General features: G+C 40.7%; 1 protein-coding gene across 3 annotated transcripts in view; it reads left to right on the top strand.

Annotated features, from left to right (window-relative positions):
• The window catches only part of ITGA8 (integrin subunit alpha 8), a 189,226-nt gene that overhangs the window by 143,712 nt on the left and 27,247 nt on the right, over positions 1 to 18,267 (top strand). For 2 of the 3 annotated variants that reach the window (XM_032622802.1, XM_032622803.1), the window contains exons 26-27: positions 9,055 to 9,183; positions 17,272 to 17,385. In XM_032622802.1, the coding sequence (XP_032478693.1) occupies positions 9,055 to 9,183; positions 17,272 to 17,385 (243 nt within the window). Of the gene's footprint in view, positions 1 to 3,974; positions 4,527 to 9,054; positions 9,184 to 17,271; positions 17,386 to 18,267 lie in introns of those variants that run through there. The other variant, XM_032622804.1, reaches the window with a different exon arrangement.

Genomic DNA, 18,267 nt, shown 5'->3' on the forward strand with positions numbered 1-18,267 from the left:
ATCGATTTTTATATGAGTAGCTATAAACAGTTGAGAGTACTTGGAAATTACTTTCCTCTTAAGATATTAAATAGTTTCTTGGTGAAGTCACTATTAATTTACTTGGCAATTTCTTTCTTTCTGGATAATGCAAAGCTAAACAGTCTATTCTTTGTCTTAAATATGAATTGGAAATTAGCAAATTATTTATTATATCTTGTTGTTGTCAAAAGAATAGGCCAGGTAAACTTTTAAATCTCATATCGATTTCAGATTCTTGCATCAAAGCTAATTGCCAGGGTTGTTTTTTTTTTTTAATTGGAGTATAGATAGTTTTATTTTAAACTATCTAATTTTTTTTAGAAACTTAGTTCTTTAACTGGGGAGCAGAGAGGGGGTGGATATGGTATAAGGAAAAAGGAGACAGAAATGTATTCGCATAGGCAGAATCAAACCACAGAGATATATTCGCACAGGCAGGGTCAAACCACAGAAATATATTCGCAGAGGTAGGGTCAAACCACAGAAATATATTCGTATAGGCAGGATCAAACCACAGACATATATTCACATAGGCAGGATCAAACCACAGAAATATATTCACATGGGCAGGATCAAACCACAGAAATACATTCACATGGGCAGAATCAAACCACAGTATTAAATCTTACCTATGGGTGGACGAATGTACAATTCCTTACTATATGGTTCTACAATTTCTTTATGAGTAGAGGGATAGGTGGTGTCTCTAAAACCTCTGCAACTACCAGTCTTTTCTGAGGATGCTCCAGGCTCCACTGGATCAGCCACCAAAATGTCCCAACCATGGACCTATCAGAGGAGGAACCACCACCTCAACTTTCTGAAATTTCTTCCAGAGGATTTCCAGAGTTGCCCACCATGTTTTCCTCTTCAGCCATTCAGTTGATTTCCTTTCACAAAAAATCCCTTCCTCTTGTGTTCACATACAATTTTTTAGTCCACTTCTCCCATGTATATTTTCACTTTTATCCACTTACCACAGAAAATAGCTCTCTCCTTCACTGACTCTTTCCAACTCTCACAAGTTCTCAGGAGATTGGCTTATGAATTGGAAACCATCGGATCTCCTCTGAAACATTTTCTAGGCCACCCACTTTAAGGAACCAGTGCCGCCAACTCTAAAACCTTTGAAATTCCCCAGATATCCTCCGCAGAATCTCCACAAGGCTTCACTCTAATTAAGTCTATCAGCATTTAATGTAATGTACTTAACACAACCATTTTTTTCCTATTTTTAAAAATTACTCATGTAGCAACTGCCCTGGCTTTATTTTTTATTGCAAATACTTAGTTGTGTGCATCAAAGCCATACTGTGGATAAAGTAGATTTTCTTGTGGGCTGGCCCGAGAGCTGAATCACCATTTAAAACGTCATTTCTAAAGACGAAGGTATTCTGAGTGCCAAACATTCAAGGCTGAAAACCTTCTGAAATACAACCCACCTATAAATTAAGTATGCCTTCCAAATGCGCTCTCCTCATTTCAGCCTCCAAGTGCAAGTCGGCCTGACGGGGTTCAGTTCTAACAGGAAGTGTACTGTTTGGTTATCCCATGAGTCACCCGAATGTCCACAAGGTTTGAAGAGGAGACACTGACCACGTTGGAAAGCCACCACCATGTCCGTGTTCTCCTAAGACCTGTGCTGTCTTAGGAGAAAGTGCGCACAAGATCTCACCCAATCCCACTCATTGTTACCCAAGTACAGAGCGTCGACAACTAAATTAGGGTTGCGGGCAGGGAGGACACATTCAGAAGGGGCGTGAGGTTTTTTTATCTGTAAGTGCTTGCCTCATGTTAGCCTGTGCGGGGACCCACTCGGCCTGCTTTCTGACACTGTTCAAACGTCTGAGCGTGGGGGTAGAAAGAAGCCCGGGGAGATGATGGGCTTCAGGAAAAGCTTGACTGAGGTGCACAGACCCTTGCGGAGTGCAGCTCAAGCAAGCGTGAGGGGTGGCACTTGGGAGTGTCACTGTCACCCCGGCTTTCACTCCCAACTCCAATGAAAAGGCTGTGGTCTCTGGTTTTCTGTTCCTCCCATGATAGTTCCACTTCATGTCTCTGTCTTCTACAAGCCTGGGGGCAGAAGCAGGTGGCTGTGACGTTTCTACTTCCAGACTCCATGGTCTAGGGCAGGGACAGAGGGTTTGGAGGCGGCCATTTCCCCACATCCTACCATCTGAAATATTCTGAAACCTTCAACTGTCTGCAGCACTCCAACCAATCCATTAAATCTAATTCGTTCCAGATCCTTCTTGGAATAAAATTTTAGAATTGGGTAAAGTATTTCTCAACTATTCTAAAGGCAGTAAAATAATGATTTCAAACTACCAATTTTCTTATTTTGGTGGACTCTATCCTAGGGTTGGGAGAGTCCTTCAAACAGGCTACAATCTCTTGATAAGATGAAGTTGAAAAAGTAAACACGATTAAGGAACCAAATTTGCATAGAGAGTAAAGAATTTTTTTAATTGGCAAGATTTTGTCAGGAACAGCCAAGTACGAGATGCTGGGACACAGAGCTATGGATTGTAAGACTGTGCCCAGAGAGCAAAACAAACAAGGTGGTCAAATTCAACCTGCGTTAAGATCACAGTAGAATGTTCTGGGGCTGAGTTCAAGAAGGGAGAATCCTGAGGGAAAAATGATCTCACGGGGACTGGACTCGGACAACTGATAGCAAGAGAGAAAGCCAAGGTAGGAAGAACTGTCTTTGGAGCCATGGAAAGCAGGAAGTTACCACTGAGAACTGATCTCCTGAACAAGACCGCTCCCACAGGAAGTCCAAATTACAACCAGAGAGTGCAGACATGGAAAGCAGAAACACAGAAACTGTTCATCAGGGATTACAGCCCTGCAAATTGCTTTCTTAAATCAGACAGTGGCTTGGCAAACTTGCATAGTTTTGTCTTATCCTTAAGAGAATTTTCTTCCTTCATAACTGCCTCCATCTGCTACTGCTTCTTGTTAATTCAGAGTGCAGGACACTTGGTACTTCGTAGGTCAGCAGGTCCCAGCCCAACTCTCTCTCTCTCTGTCTCTCTTTCCCTCTCTCTCCCTCACCCTTCCCTCCCCCTCCCTCTCTCCCCTCCTTCTCTCCCCCCTTCCCTCCCCCCTCTCTCCCCTCCCTCTCTCCCCCTCCCTTCCCTCCCCCTCCCTCTCTCCCCTCCTTCTCTCCCCCGCCCTTCCCTCCCCACCCCCTCTCCTCTCTCCTCTCTCTCTCCTTTCTCTCCTGCTCTCTCTGATAGAGGAATTTCATTCACCTGTTACTTATAACACTACCTGTAGTAGTGTTACTTATCACATCACCAATTTTCAGCCACCAAAGACAATATACTTTCTGAGGTCTATTTCTCTTTGCCTTATCTTCTCTTTAAGATGGTCTTCAAGTCCTCATGTATATTTCAGAAGGTAAAATCACATGTCCAACAACTAAGCTTCAAAATCACCAAAGGAGTGAACTGATTCTTTCAGTTATGCTTTGCATGAACTGTTCAGGCGGTTAAAAAACAGCTGTGGTTTTTTTCTCTCCCAACAAATCCTGAACATTTATGTCTTAAAGAAAATGACATGGTGGCCCGACCCCTTGGACTTGTCTCTGTTTCGATTTAATTACAGGCAAAGAGTCACAGGAGAGAAGGGCGCCGCCCCTTGTGGACTAGGAATATCTGAAATCCAAAGGCAAATGACAAACAAGTTGAAAAAACAGTGTGTGTTGCGTTTGTTTGGATCCGCAGAGCCCTTAATCGAATGTCACCCAACTCTTCTTCCAAAGCTGCATTTCCAACTGCACTGCACATTCCAGCCACACAGTATCCCTTTAATCTGTAAATTTAAACCTATCCTAGGGTAAGAGTTTGTGAAGATGTATGAAAATAGAAAACTCCTGTTGGGGTCAGATTCAGACTAGCACTGGGGAGAGAGCCATATTGCTAACAATTGTTTCCTTATTGCAGAAAGAAGCAACTTTCATGTTTGTTCTAAAGAAGATACATGAGTGTTTACCACCAGCTTGCATAGCACTTAGCAAACATTACCCTGAACTGAAAGTCCGCCTAACATGGGCGCTAAGGGGCCAGGCTCCCTCACCCCTAAGGGTTTCAGATTAAGGAAAAACTTGACTTATGGGTTCATGATCCATTGTGAAACAGGCTCTGAAAATTCATCTGGAAAATAGCCTTTAACTAACTGTTTACATTTCTTGGATAACTTCTACCTTGTTTTTTGGGCTGTTTTTTGTTTTGTCCTTGGAAATAATTTCTGGAATGCCATTTGAGAAATCTGTGTTGCCAGCCATTGGAAGACTTTCTGATGATGGTGTTTAAGCGTGGCATTCCTCTGTTTGTAAAACAATGTCACTAAAAGAAAGAAACACATTTTATCAACCAACCCCTGCTGTGTCATACGTTCATTCTCTAGCTCAGAGAAAGTCCTTTGTTTTACCGAGAGACCACTTAGAAATATTTGTGAGAAACGGTACACCAGGGACCACCACAATAGGTTGTGTCGTAACTTTATCTGTGCACAAGCTGCATCTGATATGAACACACAGGAAGTTGAAGAGTTTTCTTCTCTTTGGGTTATTATTTTACTTCAGCTACTACTACCGCCGCTGCTGCTGCTGCCACTACTACTAGGCTACACCTTGGGAATAAAGAATATGCCCTAGCTCTTTCCAGCATCTCTGCTCTATAGTTTGGTTACTTACAAAGTTAACATGTCTCCCAGTGACCTATTAAAAAAAGAAGAAATTGGACATAACAAATCTCAAAGCAAAAATTACACACACACACACACACACACACACACACACACACGAGTGTATGATGGGAAACATATAAGGGAATCTTAAAGATTTCCACAATTCTGAATTTTCTGTCTAAGCTCAAGTTTTAATCTTACGCTGTAAAGGTTTCTCTATCAGATTCTCCACCACTGAGTATCCCTGAGCTAACTCATGGCTCACCTGCCATTGTCCTGGAATACTGCAAAGGCCATGGGGCTGACCCTCACCCCGCTCCCAGGCACCTCATCACCCCAGTGCTCTGAACATCACCTCTAGCTACCTGACCTCTGAAATATTCAGTTCAGCATCCAAGACTCTAAATCAATCTCCTGCTTTTCTATTTTTCCTCACTTCCTTTCTCCACTAGCCCTTTTCTTCCTTGATATGAAAACTTTCTCTGAGTCAGTTCACCCACCCGACTCCCAAGGCTGCCTTTGGCCATGCTTTCTTTCCTGCCAAGCCTGGAATCCACGATGAGCTGGTTAAAACATTCTTGTACAAGCTCCCTTACTTCGCCTCCCTTGTCCTCTATCCTTTCCGAGTCCCTGCGCCCTCCCAGGTTTTGGCTTCTCTACCACTTAGCCTGCGGGCTTGCTGCAGACCGAGGGCGAATCGTGCTCACTGGGCCGCAGCATCTGCAGACTCCCCTCTGCCATCTGATGGTCTCTCCCTCCGGCTCGCCTCAACCGGCTTCTCCAGACCTTCACTCCTCTCCCCGTACCTCCATGGTCCATCCATCAGTCTCTTGAACATCACTACTATTGGCAGGTGACCTTAAAGCGAGACAGTCTTCAAATGACCCATTTCCCATCCCAAATCCCTCCTCACCGCCCGCCTCCCACCCACACATACACCTTCCAATCATCTCTCCCTCATCCTTAGCTCCTCTCCAGCACTTTCAGAGGAAAGTTCTCCCATTTCCAAATTTAACTTTGCTGCATCGACTATTCCCCGTTTTCTGTATCTGCAACCTCCTCTCTACTAGCTCCTTCCTTGGAGCCTATAAAGTTACTTATTTCCTCCATCTTCAAAACAAACAATAAGCAAATAACTTGCCTCTGTATCCTCTTACAAGAACAGATTTCTTTTCCCTTCCATTGTTAGCCAAGCTTGCTACCCCTACTTCCTTATTTCTCTTTTACTCTTATTATAGTTTTTTTGGTTTTCATCTTAAGAGATACTAAACGTCCATCATAGGAATATATCAGGCAAGATGTAAAAAGACAAAGAAGAAAATATTTAATTTCTAGTAATGTCACCACCCACTCACTGTTATATTTTCTATTTATTTATGCATTAATTTTTCACTTCACCCATAAACATTTCATTGTATATTGCCAATAATTAAGGACACTCTTTAGAAACCCATAATTCCATTATCATACCTAAAAAGTAATTAGCAAAACTTCCTTAATATCATTAAAACTCCACCACTGCCTAACAATTAGATGGCTATTCTAAATAGTCCTATTTCTGACACACAATGTAAATAAAAAGCCATTAAAAAAATCATATTATGTGTGCAATTTTGTAACCTGCCTTTTCCTCTTACTAAGATCTTATATCTTTCTAAATTACTACATAGCTCTACATCATTTTTAAAAAACTGTCCAGTAGTCTTTTGTATAAATGTCGTAACTTTTAAACCAGCATCCTCTTTATGCCCTTAAAGCTTTATGTTACTATCTTTTGTCTCCCTTATAAATAGCTGCTAAGAATATTCATGTTTTATTTTGCTTTGTTTTAGTGCTTTCTTATTTGGAGGATGAAGCTGCACCTCATCTCTTAGCCGTTAGGAATTAGTTAATATGAGAATAAGATTGAGATTTAATTTCATACTTCTTCAAATAATTATCCATTTCTCTAAACCCATTCATTCTTTAGCTTCTGTGGTTCAGTTTCCACCTAGACCAATCCCCTGCTCAGGAAAGGGCATCCATAACTTCTTTTTTTGTTTTTTTTTTAATTGAGATATAATTGACATATAACATTTTATTGTATTCAGATGTACAACATAATGATTCGATATTTGTATCTATTGCAAAATGATCATGATGTCTGGTTAACATCCATCACTTTATATATTTACAATTTTTTTTCCCTTGGGATGAGAACTTTTAAGATGTACTCTCTTAGCAGTTTTCAGATATACACTGCACTATTGTTACTTATAGCCACCATGCTATACATTACATCCCCAGGACTTATTTACTTTATAACTGAGATTTGTACTTTTTGATCCCCTTCACCCATTTCACCCACCACTGACCCTCACCTCTCACAACCACCGATCTATTCTCTGATAAGTTTGTTTCGTGATTTTTTTGTTTTTGTTTTTTTAGATTTCACTTGTAAGTAAGATCATAAGGTCTTTCTGTGTCTTATTTCACTGAACATATTGCCCTCAAGGTCCATCCGTGTTGTCACAAATGGCAGGACTTCCTTCTTTTTTATGGCTGAATAATTCTGCACTGTATGTCATTGTATATGTTTAGCACAATTTCTTTGTCCATTCATCTGCTGGTGGACACTTAGGTTGCTTCCAGGTTTGGCTATTGGAAACAGTGTTGCACTGAACATGAGTGCAGATAGCTTTCCCAGTTAGTGTTTTTGTTTTCTTCGGGTAACTATCCAGAAGTGGAGTTGCTGGATCGTATGTCCATAATTTCTTAAGTGACAAATTCAGTGAATCCTTTTAGTTCTAACCTTTCTTTATTCCTCGGCAGGATTTAACATTCTTAGTCACTTATTTTTCATTTATTTTTCTTTTCTGCTACATTCTTTTGGTCAAGCAAGTCCCTGAAGCCAGCCCAGGCTTAAGGGGGGGATTAGACCCTAACCTGTCCATGGGAGGAATAGCAAAGAATCTAGCCCATTAGTCACTATTTTTGCAACTTTCTTTTCCTGAGGCTGCTGTAGAATCACACTTTCCTGGGTTGTCTCCTACATCTGATTTCCCCCTGTGACTTTTCCCAGCTGGGTCTCCTTCCTCTTTTTTCTTTTTGTTTTCTGATATTTGTTGGATGTTATATATGACTCTATGCTTCTCATCTGACATTTTCTCATGGGGCAACTCTGACCAGTTGGCAGACAGTGACTGTACAGCTTGACAGGTGCTGATGGAGAGCACAGCCATCATCTGGAACATCAGACAGGCCTCAGGGAGTCAGCCTGGAGCAGGGCAGGAGCGGAGCGTGGTTCTGCTTGCTGGGAAGCAGGATGCCCGGGCCTCTTGATGAAGGGGGAGGCTGGCGGAGCAGACGGAGGTCAGCATATAGGGGGCTGTGTCATACCAAGAAGCCTGGACTCTATCTTTCTGTTTATCCAGTAGATTTTTCTAGGTTCTTAGGACAGGATGAGCCCTATCATTTCAGCTGCAGTGTAGGCATATCTCTTTTCATTCCACGGAGACGAGCATACTAGGATTCTTCCTGTGACTACAAAAAAAAAAAGACTGGGTAAAAGATGTGCTGTCAGGGACAGGTAGCGGGGAGCAAACAATTAGGTTTTATATTCAGTCGGTCTAAAATAAAGAATTTTAATGGGATACTATGTGTGATTTACTGGAATTCTCAAAATATTTATTCGGTGATCAGATAGGGCCAGCACGGAGCCTGAGATAACATCGTAAGTTCTGGAACACTTGCAAAACAAACTCAGGGCTGAAAACAAGCTCCACCATGGCACACTGCTCACGTGGTGTGCTAGGGAAGAGTCATTTTCATTGCAACACAGTTCTCTCCTGAGGGAGCACTACTTAACAGCTACAGGGTTTGGGGACCAGACACGCCCGAGTCCTTGCCCACATCTGGCTGTTTCCCCACCATCAGCACCTCCCTTTTCTGCCACCTCAGGATGCATCTCACCACAAAGAATGTTCCTCGGTTCCCTGATCGACAATGAGAGCAAAGTAATGGGAAAATGACAGCTCACGCTTAGACAGTCCCTTCCACCCTCTCTGCCCTTACGGGGAAATCACTTCTGCTTAAAATCTTATGCTTATAAAGACAAACTTGCCAGGAGTGCATTCCCCGGGCTTCAGGAATTCCTATAAGTGGAGAATGGAAAGGCTTGTTTGCCGCCAGTGTGGTTCATCTTGCTGATGCGTGTGCTGCTGGTCAATGAGAACGGGTCTGAATTCTCAGGTGAATCACAGTCAAGAAAAAAAAAATTGCCTAGCACTCAAGGCAAATGAAAAGGTACCGAGCGCTCATGTACCTGATGTGCTGTTTCTGGCTCGCTCTTTGCAGCCCGCTGCCCCCGCCGAAGACACCCCCGAGCTGAGCGCCTTTTTGCGAAACTCCACCATCCCTCATCTGGTCAGGAAGAGAGACGTGTCTGCGCTGGAACCTCACAGACAGAGCCCCGCCAAGATCCTGGTGAGTTGTCTCAGTGCGCAGATTTTGGATTGGACAGAATTCCCAAATGCACGTGGTTTTAACTTCAAGTACTGCTTTTCAGTCCCCTCCCAGGCTCAGATACGCCCAAATTTTTGGCAGTACGTATTGTAGGTGTGAAAGCAACTACTTTTTTTTTTGTTTATAATATAACGTTTTCACTCTTCTGAACCTGCCCTGGGGGCCACAGGAGAGAAATAACAATGAAAACATAAAAGGTGACCTTTCATGCATTTCAAGAAGACAAAGATTCAGTCGTCAGCCGGTCCCCAGACACTGAACTGGTGAGAGTTTGAAGTGAGCCTGGAACACTGCCCATGCAGTGGGTCCTTGGGGTGTCCATTCCTGACTCTCACAATTCTCTGCTCCAGTGGAAGAATCGAGGATGGTATTTGCAGATTTCCTGGGCCCAAAGCAGTGGGGTCTGTGGTGGATCTAGCCTGAGCTTAGTCAGCCCTTCGTGAAACTGTGGACGGCATTCATGACTCAGCTTTTTTTTCTGGCCACGCTGCGTGTCATGCACTATTTTATCTTAGTTCCTGGACCAAGGATCAACCCCCTGCCCCCTGCAGTGGAAGTACGGAGTCTTAACCAGGGGACGGAGAGGGAAGTCCCATAACTCAGCATTTTAGATTCAGTTTTCCCACTCATTCCAATGTGAATGTTCATGCCATTGGTTTTATGTGTAAAAAAGGTTAAAATGTTGTGGTGTTTTTCAATGTATGTCTTTTTAAAAAATTTATGCCAGACCTGACATATTATGAGTGTACTGTCTCAAGGATCTTTGATCACTGTAACAAACGATAATAAAACCAACATAATCTCCCAGCGCTTCACAAGTAGAGACACATAGGGATGGATAGGGCAAAACGTAACCAAATATATAGAAAAACAGCAGTATAAAACAGAATTTTTCAAGTCAGGATGACAGACTGAACACATGTATTTGCCTAGTTTTCTTCCCCAGATCCTACTGAAAAGACAATAAAAATTTAATTAGTGAAAATGTATGTCTTGAACATGCTCTGACATGTATTTATTTCATCTTGACCATACAAACAGTTTCAAACACGGAAATGGCCACAAAGTGCAAGGAGCAAGTCTAACATAATCAGTTAAACTTAAATCAAGAGAGGAACATTTATTATAATATTGATAGAAGTACCTGCAATTACATGGCAAAAAGCTATGGCAGTTGGCAGATATGACTCAAGTTCCTGTAAATTTTTATGGCACTGTATTATTTTTCAGAACATAAGAGTAGGAAATCTATATGCTATGCAGTTTAGGATAAATTAATAAAACTAATGTTATTATTTTTGTAAAGTTTCCAGGAAGAATGATAGAACAGAAAACAATGATTTAAGTTATGAGGTTGTAAGGTACAGCATGGTGACTACAATTAATAATACCGTACTGCATATTTGAAAGTTGCTGAGAGAGTAGAGCTTAAAAGTGCTCATCACAAGAAAAAAAAATTATGTAACTATGCGTGGTGATGGGTGTTAGGTAGACTTATTGTGGTGCTCATTTCACAATATGTACAAATATTGAATCATTTCATTGTATACCTGAAACTAATCGTGTTCTATGTCAATTATACCTCAATTCTTTTTTTTTGAATTTTATTTTTTTTATACAGCAGGTTCTCATTAATTATCTATTTTAAACATATTAGTGTATAAGTGTCAATCCCAATCGCCCAATTCTTCACACCACCACCACCACCACCACCACCACCGCCTTCCCCCCTTGGTGTCCATACGTTTGTTCTCTACATCTGTGTCTCAATTTCTACCCTGCAAACTGGTTATCGGTACCATTTTTCTAGGTTCCACATGTATGCATTAATATACAATATTTGTTTTTCTCTTTCTGATTTACCTCACTCTCTATGACAGTCTCTAGATTCATCCATGTCTCTACAAATGACCCAGTTTCGTTCCTTTTTATGGTTGAGTAATATTCCATTGTATATATATACATCTTCTTTATCCATTTGTCTTTTGATGGGCATTTAGGTTGCTTCCATGACCTGGCTATTGTGAAGAGTGCTGCAATGAACATTGGGGTGCATGTATCTTTTTGAATTATGGTTTTCTATGGGTATATGCCCAGTAGTGAGATTGCTGGGTCAGGTGGTAATTCTATCTTTACTTTTTTAAGGAAACTCCATACTGTTCTCCATAGTGGCTGTATCAATTTACATTCCTACCAACAGTGCAAGAGGGTTCCCTTTTCTCCACACCCTCTCCAGCATTTGTTGTTTGTAGATTTTCTGATGATGCCCATTCTAACTGGTGTGAGGGGATACCTCATTATAGTTTTGATTTGCATTTCTCTAATATTTAGTGATGTTGAGCAGCTTTTCATGTGCTTCTTGGCCATCTGTATGTCTTCTTTGGAGAAATGTCTATTTAGGTCTTCTGCCCATTTTTGGATTGGGTTGTTTGTTCTTTTAATATTGAGCTGCATGAGCTGTTTATATATTTTGGAGATTAAGCCTTTGTCCATTGATTCATTTGCAAATATTTTCACCCATTCTGAGGGTTGTCTTTTTGTCTTGTTTGTAGTTTCCTCTGCTTTGCAAAAGCTTTTAAGTTTCATCAGGTCCCATTTGTTTATTTCTGTTTTTATTTCCATTACTGTAGGAGGTGGATCAGAAAAGATCTTGCTGTGATTTAGGTCAAAGAGTGTTCCTCCTATGTTTTCCTCTAAGAGTTTTATAGTGTCCAGTCTTACATTTAGGTCTCTAATCCATTTTGAGTTTATTTTTGTGTATGGTGTTAGGGAGTGGTCTGATTTCATTCTTTTACATGTAGCTGTCCAGTTTTCCCAGCACCACTTATTGAAGAGACTGTCTTTTCTCCATTGTATATCCTTGCCTCTTTTGTCATAGATTAGTTGACCATAGGTGCGTGGGTTTATCTCTGGGCTTTCTAGCCTGTTCCATTGATCTATATTTCTGTTTTTCTGTCAATACCATATTGTCTTGATTACTGTAGCTTTGTAATATAGTCTGAAGTCAGGGAGCCTGATTTCTCCAGCTCCATTTTGTTCCCTCAAGAATGCTTTGACTATTCAGGGTCTTTTTTGTCTCCATACAAATTTTAAGATTTTTTTTCTAGTTCTGTAAAAAAATGCCATTGGTAGTTTGATAGGGATTGCACTGAATCTGTAGATTGCTTTGGGTAGTATAGTCATTTTCACAATGTTGATTCTTCCAATCCAAGAACAAGGTATATCTCTCCATTTGTTTGTATCATCTTTAATTTCTTTCATCAGTGTCTTATAGTTTTCTGCATACAGGTCTTTTGTCTCCCTAGGTAGGTTTATTCCTAGGTATTTTATTCTTTTTGTTGCAGTGGTAAATGGGACTGTTTCCTTAATTTCTCTTTCAGATTTTTCATCATTAGTGTATAGGAATGCAAGAGATTTCTGTGTGTTAATTTTGTATCCTGCAACTTTACCAAATTCATTGATTAGCTCTAGTAGTTTTCTGGTGGCATCTTTAGGATTCTCTATGTATAGTATCATGTCATCTTCAAACAGTGACAGTTTTACTTTTTCTTTTCCAATTTGTATTTCTTTTTCTTCTCTGATCGCCGTGGCTAGGACTTCCAAAACTATGTAGAATGATAGTGGTGAGAGTGGACATCCTTGTCTTGTTCCTGTTCTTAGAGGAAATGCTTTCGGTTCTTCACCATTGAGAATGACGTTTGCTGTGGGTTTGTCGTATATGACCTTTATTATGTTGAGGTAGCTTCCTTCTGTGCCCACTTTCTGAAGAGTTTTTATCATAAATGGGTGTTGAATTTTGTCAAAAGCTTTTTCTGTATCTATTGAGATGATCATATGGTTTTTATCCTTCAATTTGTTAATATGGTGTATCACATTGATTGATTTGTGTATATTGAAGAATCCTTGCATCCCTGGGATAAATCCCACTTGATCGTGGTGTATGATCCCTTTAATGTGTGGTTGGATTCTGTTTGCTAGTGTTTTGTTGAGGATCCTTGTAACTATATTCATCAGTGATATTGGTCTGTAGTTTTTTTTTTTTGTAGTATCTTTGTCTGGTTTTGTATCAGGGTGATGGTGGCCTCATAGAATGAGTTTGGGAGTGTTCCTTCCTCTGCAAGTTTTTGGAAGAGTTTGAGAAGGATGGGTGTTAGCTCTTCTCTAAGTATTTGATAGAATCCACCTGTGAAGCCATCTGGTCCTGGAGTTTTGTTTGTTGGAAGATTTTTAATCACAGTTTCAATTTCATTACTTGTGATTGGTCTGTTCGTATTTTCTGTTTCTTCCTGGTTCAGTCTTGGAAGGTTATACCTTTCTAAGTATTTGTCCATTTCTTTCAGATTGTCCATTTTATTGGCATAGAGTTGCTTGTAATAGTCTCTTAGGATGCTTTGTATTTCTGCAGTGTCTGTTGTAACTTCTCCTTTTTCATTTCTAATTTTATTGATTTGAGTCCTCTCCCTCTTTTTCTTGATTTTTTTTTTAAAAAAGAAAACAATGACTGACAGCTATAGAATTCTCATATTCAGTGCCAATGAGAAAGGCCTCTGGCAAACCAATCTCCAAACCTATGGGAACCAACAATTTGGAAAATCAAGATTCGAATATATTTTCCATTTTCCACTTTGGTGTATTTCTCATGCATACGCTGAGGCAATGAAGTTCAATAACTAAAATTCCTTTGAATATTTTATTCACTTCTGTTGTAAGGTCAGATTTTTTCCCTCCTTCTCTGTCTTACTAAAGCTTTTTAATACAAGATGATTTTTAACCTCTGAATATCGTAGAAACGTATTATTTACAGATGAGAGCAAGGCAATCCTTTATTTCCATATCTGATTTTGCTAACTCATGTTTTATTCCCTTTCTCTCTTATTGGTTCAAGAATTGCAAATATCCACCTCCCCATGTCCTCAAGTCAAAACAGTTCTGGATAGAGAGTGATTATGCAAAGTTTATTTTAAAATCAAAAGCTAAATAAGACCTCCTACGGTTTTTGTTTAGTTAAAAACAACTTACTGAATCCCATTTCTGATTAGGAATTTGAAAGGGCAAAATGCCAGCATCCTGTGTTGGGATCATAATTTCCAATTTGCATAGGAAAAATCTGTATCTGTTAACATGGAACTATAATTTCTCCTCCGCCTAAGAATATCCTTGCCTTTCTCATCTTGGGTCCCCGCTGCTTTTGTACGTTTCATCCCGTCTCCTCCTCTCCAAGCTTTCTTTTCCTCCCTTTCACTGCTCAGCGTACAGAAACCTTATCTTTCTGACCCTCCTCAGCATATGATACTCTTGACCACTTCTTGAAACCATCTCATCTCTTGCCATCCCCACAACATTCTCTTCTGGTTCTCTTCCTGCCTTCGGGCTTGCCCCTTCTTGGAATTTTTCACCGACTTCTCTTCTGCCCATCCCTAAATGCTCCTATGCCTCAGGATTCCATCCTCAGCCCCCTCCTCTTCTCTCCCATCGATTTTGCTCTTTTAGAGAAATTTCTTGTGTGACCCTTGTGTGACTCCAGTCAGGCCTAGGTGCGCCTTCTGCCATCTTAGCCCCTCCTGACTACACTCTAGACTGTATACATCCATCTGGATGTCTGATCGACCCCAGCCCCAACATGTGCAAAACTGTCTCCATGACCCCCCCGCCCGACATGTGTCTCTTCTCTAGTATTCCCAATCTCAGGAAAGCCAGTACCCATTCACTCAATCCCCCAAACAAAAGAGCTCCCCCATCCCTCTCTCTCTCTCGTCCCAACCTTCGATTAGTCACCAAGGATCTACTCTACTTCCTAAACTTCTCTAGAATTCATCTTCTTCTCTCCAGTCCCACTGCGTCAGTTCAGGGCCCCACATTTCTCACTTGGACTCTGGCCATTTCTCACTTGGCCTTTATCAACCTCCTTGCCTCCCACTCTTCTCCCTTCATTCTTCCTCACCTATCACCCGTCCCCTAAAATACAAAGATGATTAGATCCCTGGCTTAAAATGCTTCATGGGCTTCCTGGGACCTTCTGAATCAAACTGAAACTTCTTAGCAAATAGGAAGATTCTTTACCACCTAGACTTTACCTCATTCCTATCTCATTTCCACCTGCCCACCCCACCCCCCAAATACCCTTTTCTCCTCTCTTCTGAACATGCCCTGGTCTTATACAGGAGAACCATGCCCTCATCACCTCATACTGCTAAGTAACTCTTCCTCGCCCTTCAAGATTCATCCTGAGCATCACCTTCTCCAAAAACCCTCCAACAGAGCTAGCTAACAGGGACCACCATCCCAGGGAGTCTACAAGAATTACCTCCTTCTGACTCCCCTCTTTTGCCTCCAGAGGGTGGGATTGGTGATACACAGCACGTCAGTAACGGAGTACAGGTAAACAGGAGAGTCCTCACAAGGGGCACGAACTGTAGAACTTTGAGATTCCAGTTCCTGCTCAATGCACAAGGCGCCAAACCTCTCAGCGCCCAGCTAGTGGAACCAGAATGGCTCAGCCCACCTGTATTTGGAAACATCTTAGAGAAATTTGGCCTTACTGGACTTTATCAGATACACAATCCTGACTGCTTTGTTTTTGGAGAATTCTGAGGTTCTCAGAAAAGGTTTTTATTTTTTTTTAAACCATTTTTTTAAGTTGAGAATTATGTTTTATTTTTTGGCCACACCGCATGCGGAAACTTCCCTGACCAGGGATCAAACCCGTGCCCCTTGCAGTGGAAGGGCAGAGTCTTAACCACTGGACCACCAGGGAAGTCCAAAAACAGTTTCTAATTGTATCAATAGTACATTCCTCAGGTTACTCTGTGGTTTATGGATGTCATTAAAGTGAGATGCCTCAGTCCACTACTTCACATAATATCCAATAAACTGATGCTTACTGAGCATCAGTGCTTGAGAGGTGGAAAATGAATAAAGCACGATCCACAAGATAAGTTCAGGTCAGTGAGGGGGTACAATTCGAGAAGTATCATCCTATCCAGGGGCACACAGAAAATGAATTGTGAGGTGTCCATTGATTTACATATTGGGATCCAATCAGAAAAATACAATTCGATAGAATGTCATCATAATGAACTCTTTCTAGGAATATGCATTTCATATATTAAAAGTTACCCATTATAAGTTAGGCAACCCTACAGACTAGTTTAAAAACAGCTTAATATATGTGGAATCTAAAAAAATGGCACAAATGAACTTATTTACAAAAGAGAAATAGAGTCACAGATGTAGAAAACAAACTTATGGTTACTAGGGGGGAAAGAGGTGGGTGAGGGATAAACTGGGAGATTGGGATTGACATATACACACTACTATATATAAAATAGAAAACTAATAAGAACCTACTGTATAGCACAGGGAACTCTACTCAATACTCTGTGGTGACCTATATGGGAAAAGAATCTAAAACAGAGTGGATATATATATGTATATAGCTGATTCACTTTGCTGTACACCTGAAACTAACACAACATTGTAAATCAACTATATTGCAATAAAAATTACAAATAAATAAGTAAATAAATGCAGCTTAATGGATGGAACTTGCAGGAGATTCTGCCTTATAACCAGGAAGTAACTTAGATAGAATAATGTTATGGAACAAATACCTGTCAATGGCTTAATATCATTGGGTCTCTGAGATAATGGACTCATGGACCTTCTTCCGAAGCTTTTTCAGGATTTACTTAGTCCAGGGTCAGGTGTTGTGATTGTCTATAAGAAATATCCTCCCAAGTTCTGAGAATATGAAACAGCAGTTCAGTCACTGATGTGGGAAGATTGTTTTAAAGTCCTTAGAACAGAGCTTAAATTTTATGTTGTATTTTATGTTCCGTTTTAGCTCTACATTACCATTAACGTTGATGCATCTTTCCTACCAAACTGTGTTTTTTCTTGATCATTTCAGTGTACTTGTTCTTTATTTAAAGTTTATGGATTAAGGGATAACTTCTGAGGAAACAAAATGTAAATAAACTGACTTCGGTGTTGATTCTCTACCACAATTTAAAGACACCGGTTCATCACCACTGCTGTTGTTTTTTGCAGAATTGTACCAATATCGAGTGCTTACAAATCTCCTGTGCAGTGGGACAACTAGGGGGAGGAGAAAGCGCTGTCCTGAAAGTCAGGTCACGGTTATGGGCCAAGACATTTCTCCAGGTAAGAGAAACAGTGCAGCACTGACGTGCCACTCACAGGGAACCTCTTCTCAAAAGCTCAGAGGGAAGCTTTTTTGAAAAGGATTTTTAGATGTTTTAACTTTTTTAATGTTTTGATTTTCTATTTTCTCCATTAAAATTTTTTATATTTTTAGATTAATTTTCAAATTTTTTAATTTAATTTTTAAAAAATTTTGAAGAACTCTCTGGAAGGAATGGAGCCTAGATCAGCTGGTCATCTTTCCCATCAGGTGAAGTTGATATTTTTCCAGGTTTATTGAGATCTTATTGACATATGACCTATGTAAACTTAAGGTGTACAACATGACAATTTGATACTATATATTGTGACATTATCACAATAGGCTTAATTAATACCTCTATCCCCCCACATAATTACCTTTGTGTGTGTGTGTGTGTGTGTGTGTGTGTGTGTTGAGAACTTCTAAGATATGGGCTCTTAGGCTTCCCTGGTGGCGCAGTGGTTGAGAGTCCGCCTGCCGATGCAGGGGACGCGGGTTTGTGCCCCGGTCCGGGAGGATCCCACATGCCGCGGAGCGGCTGGGCCCGTGAGCCATGGCTGCTGAACCTGTGCATCCGGAGCCTGTGCTCCGCAACGGGAGAGGCCACAACAGTGAGAGACCCGCGTACCGCTAAAAAAAAAAAAAAAAAAAAAGAGATATGGGCTCTTAACAACTTTGAAGTTTATACTATAGTATTGTTGACTATAATCACTATGTTGTACATTAGGTCTCCAGGACTTATTGATGTACTAGCTGCAAGTTTGTTCCTTTAACATCATGTATCCATTTCCCCTACACACAACCCCTGGTAACCACCAGTTCTCTATTTCTATGAATCTGGCTTTTTTTAGATTCCACGC

Source organism: Phocoena sinus, chromosome 2 (genome assembly GCF_008692025.1).
Source record: "Phocoena sinus isolate mPhoSin1 chromosome 2, mPhoSin1.pri, whole genome shotgun sequence".
NCBI lineage: Eukaryota > Metazoa > Chordata > Mammalia > Artiodactyla > Phocoenidae > Phocoena > Phocoena sinus.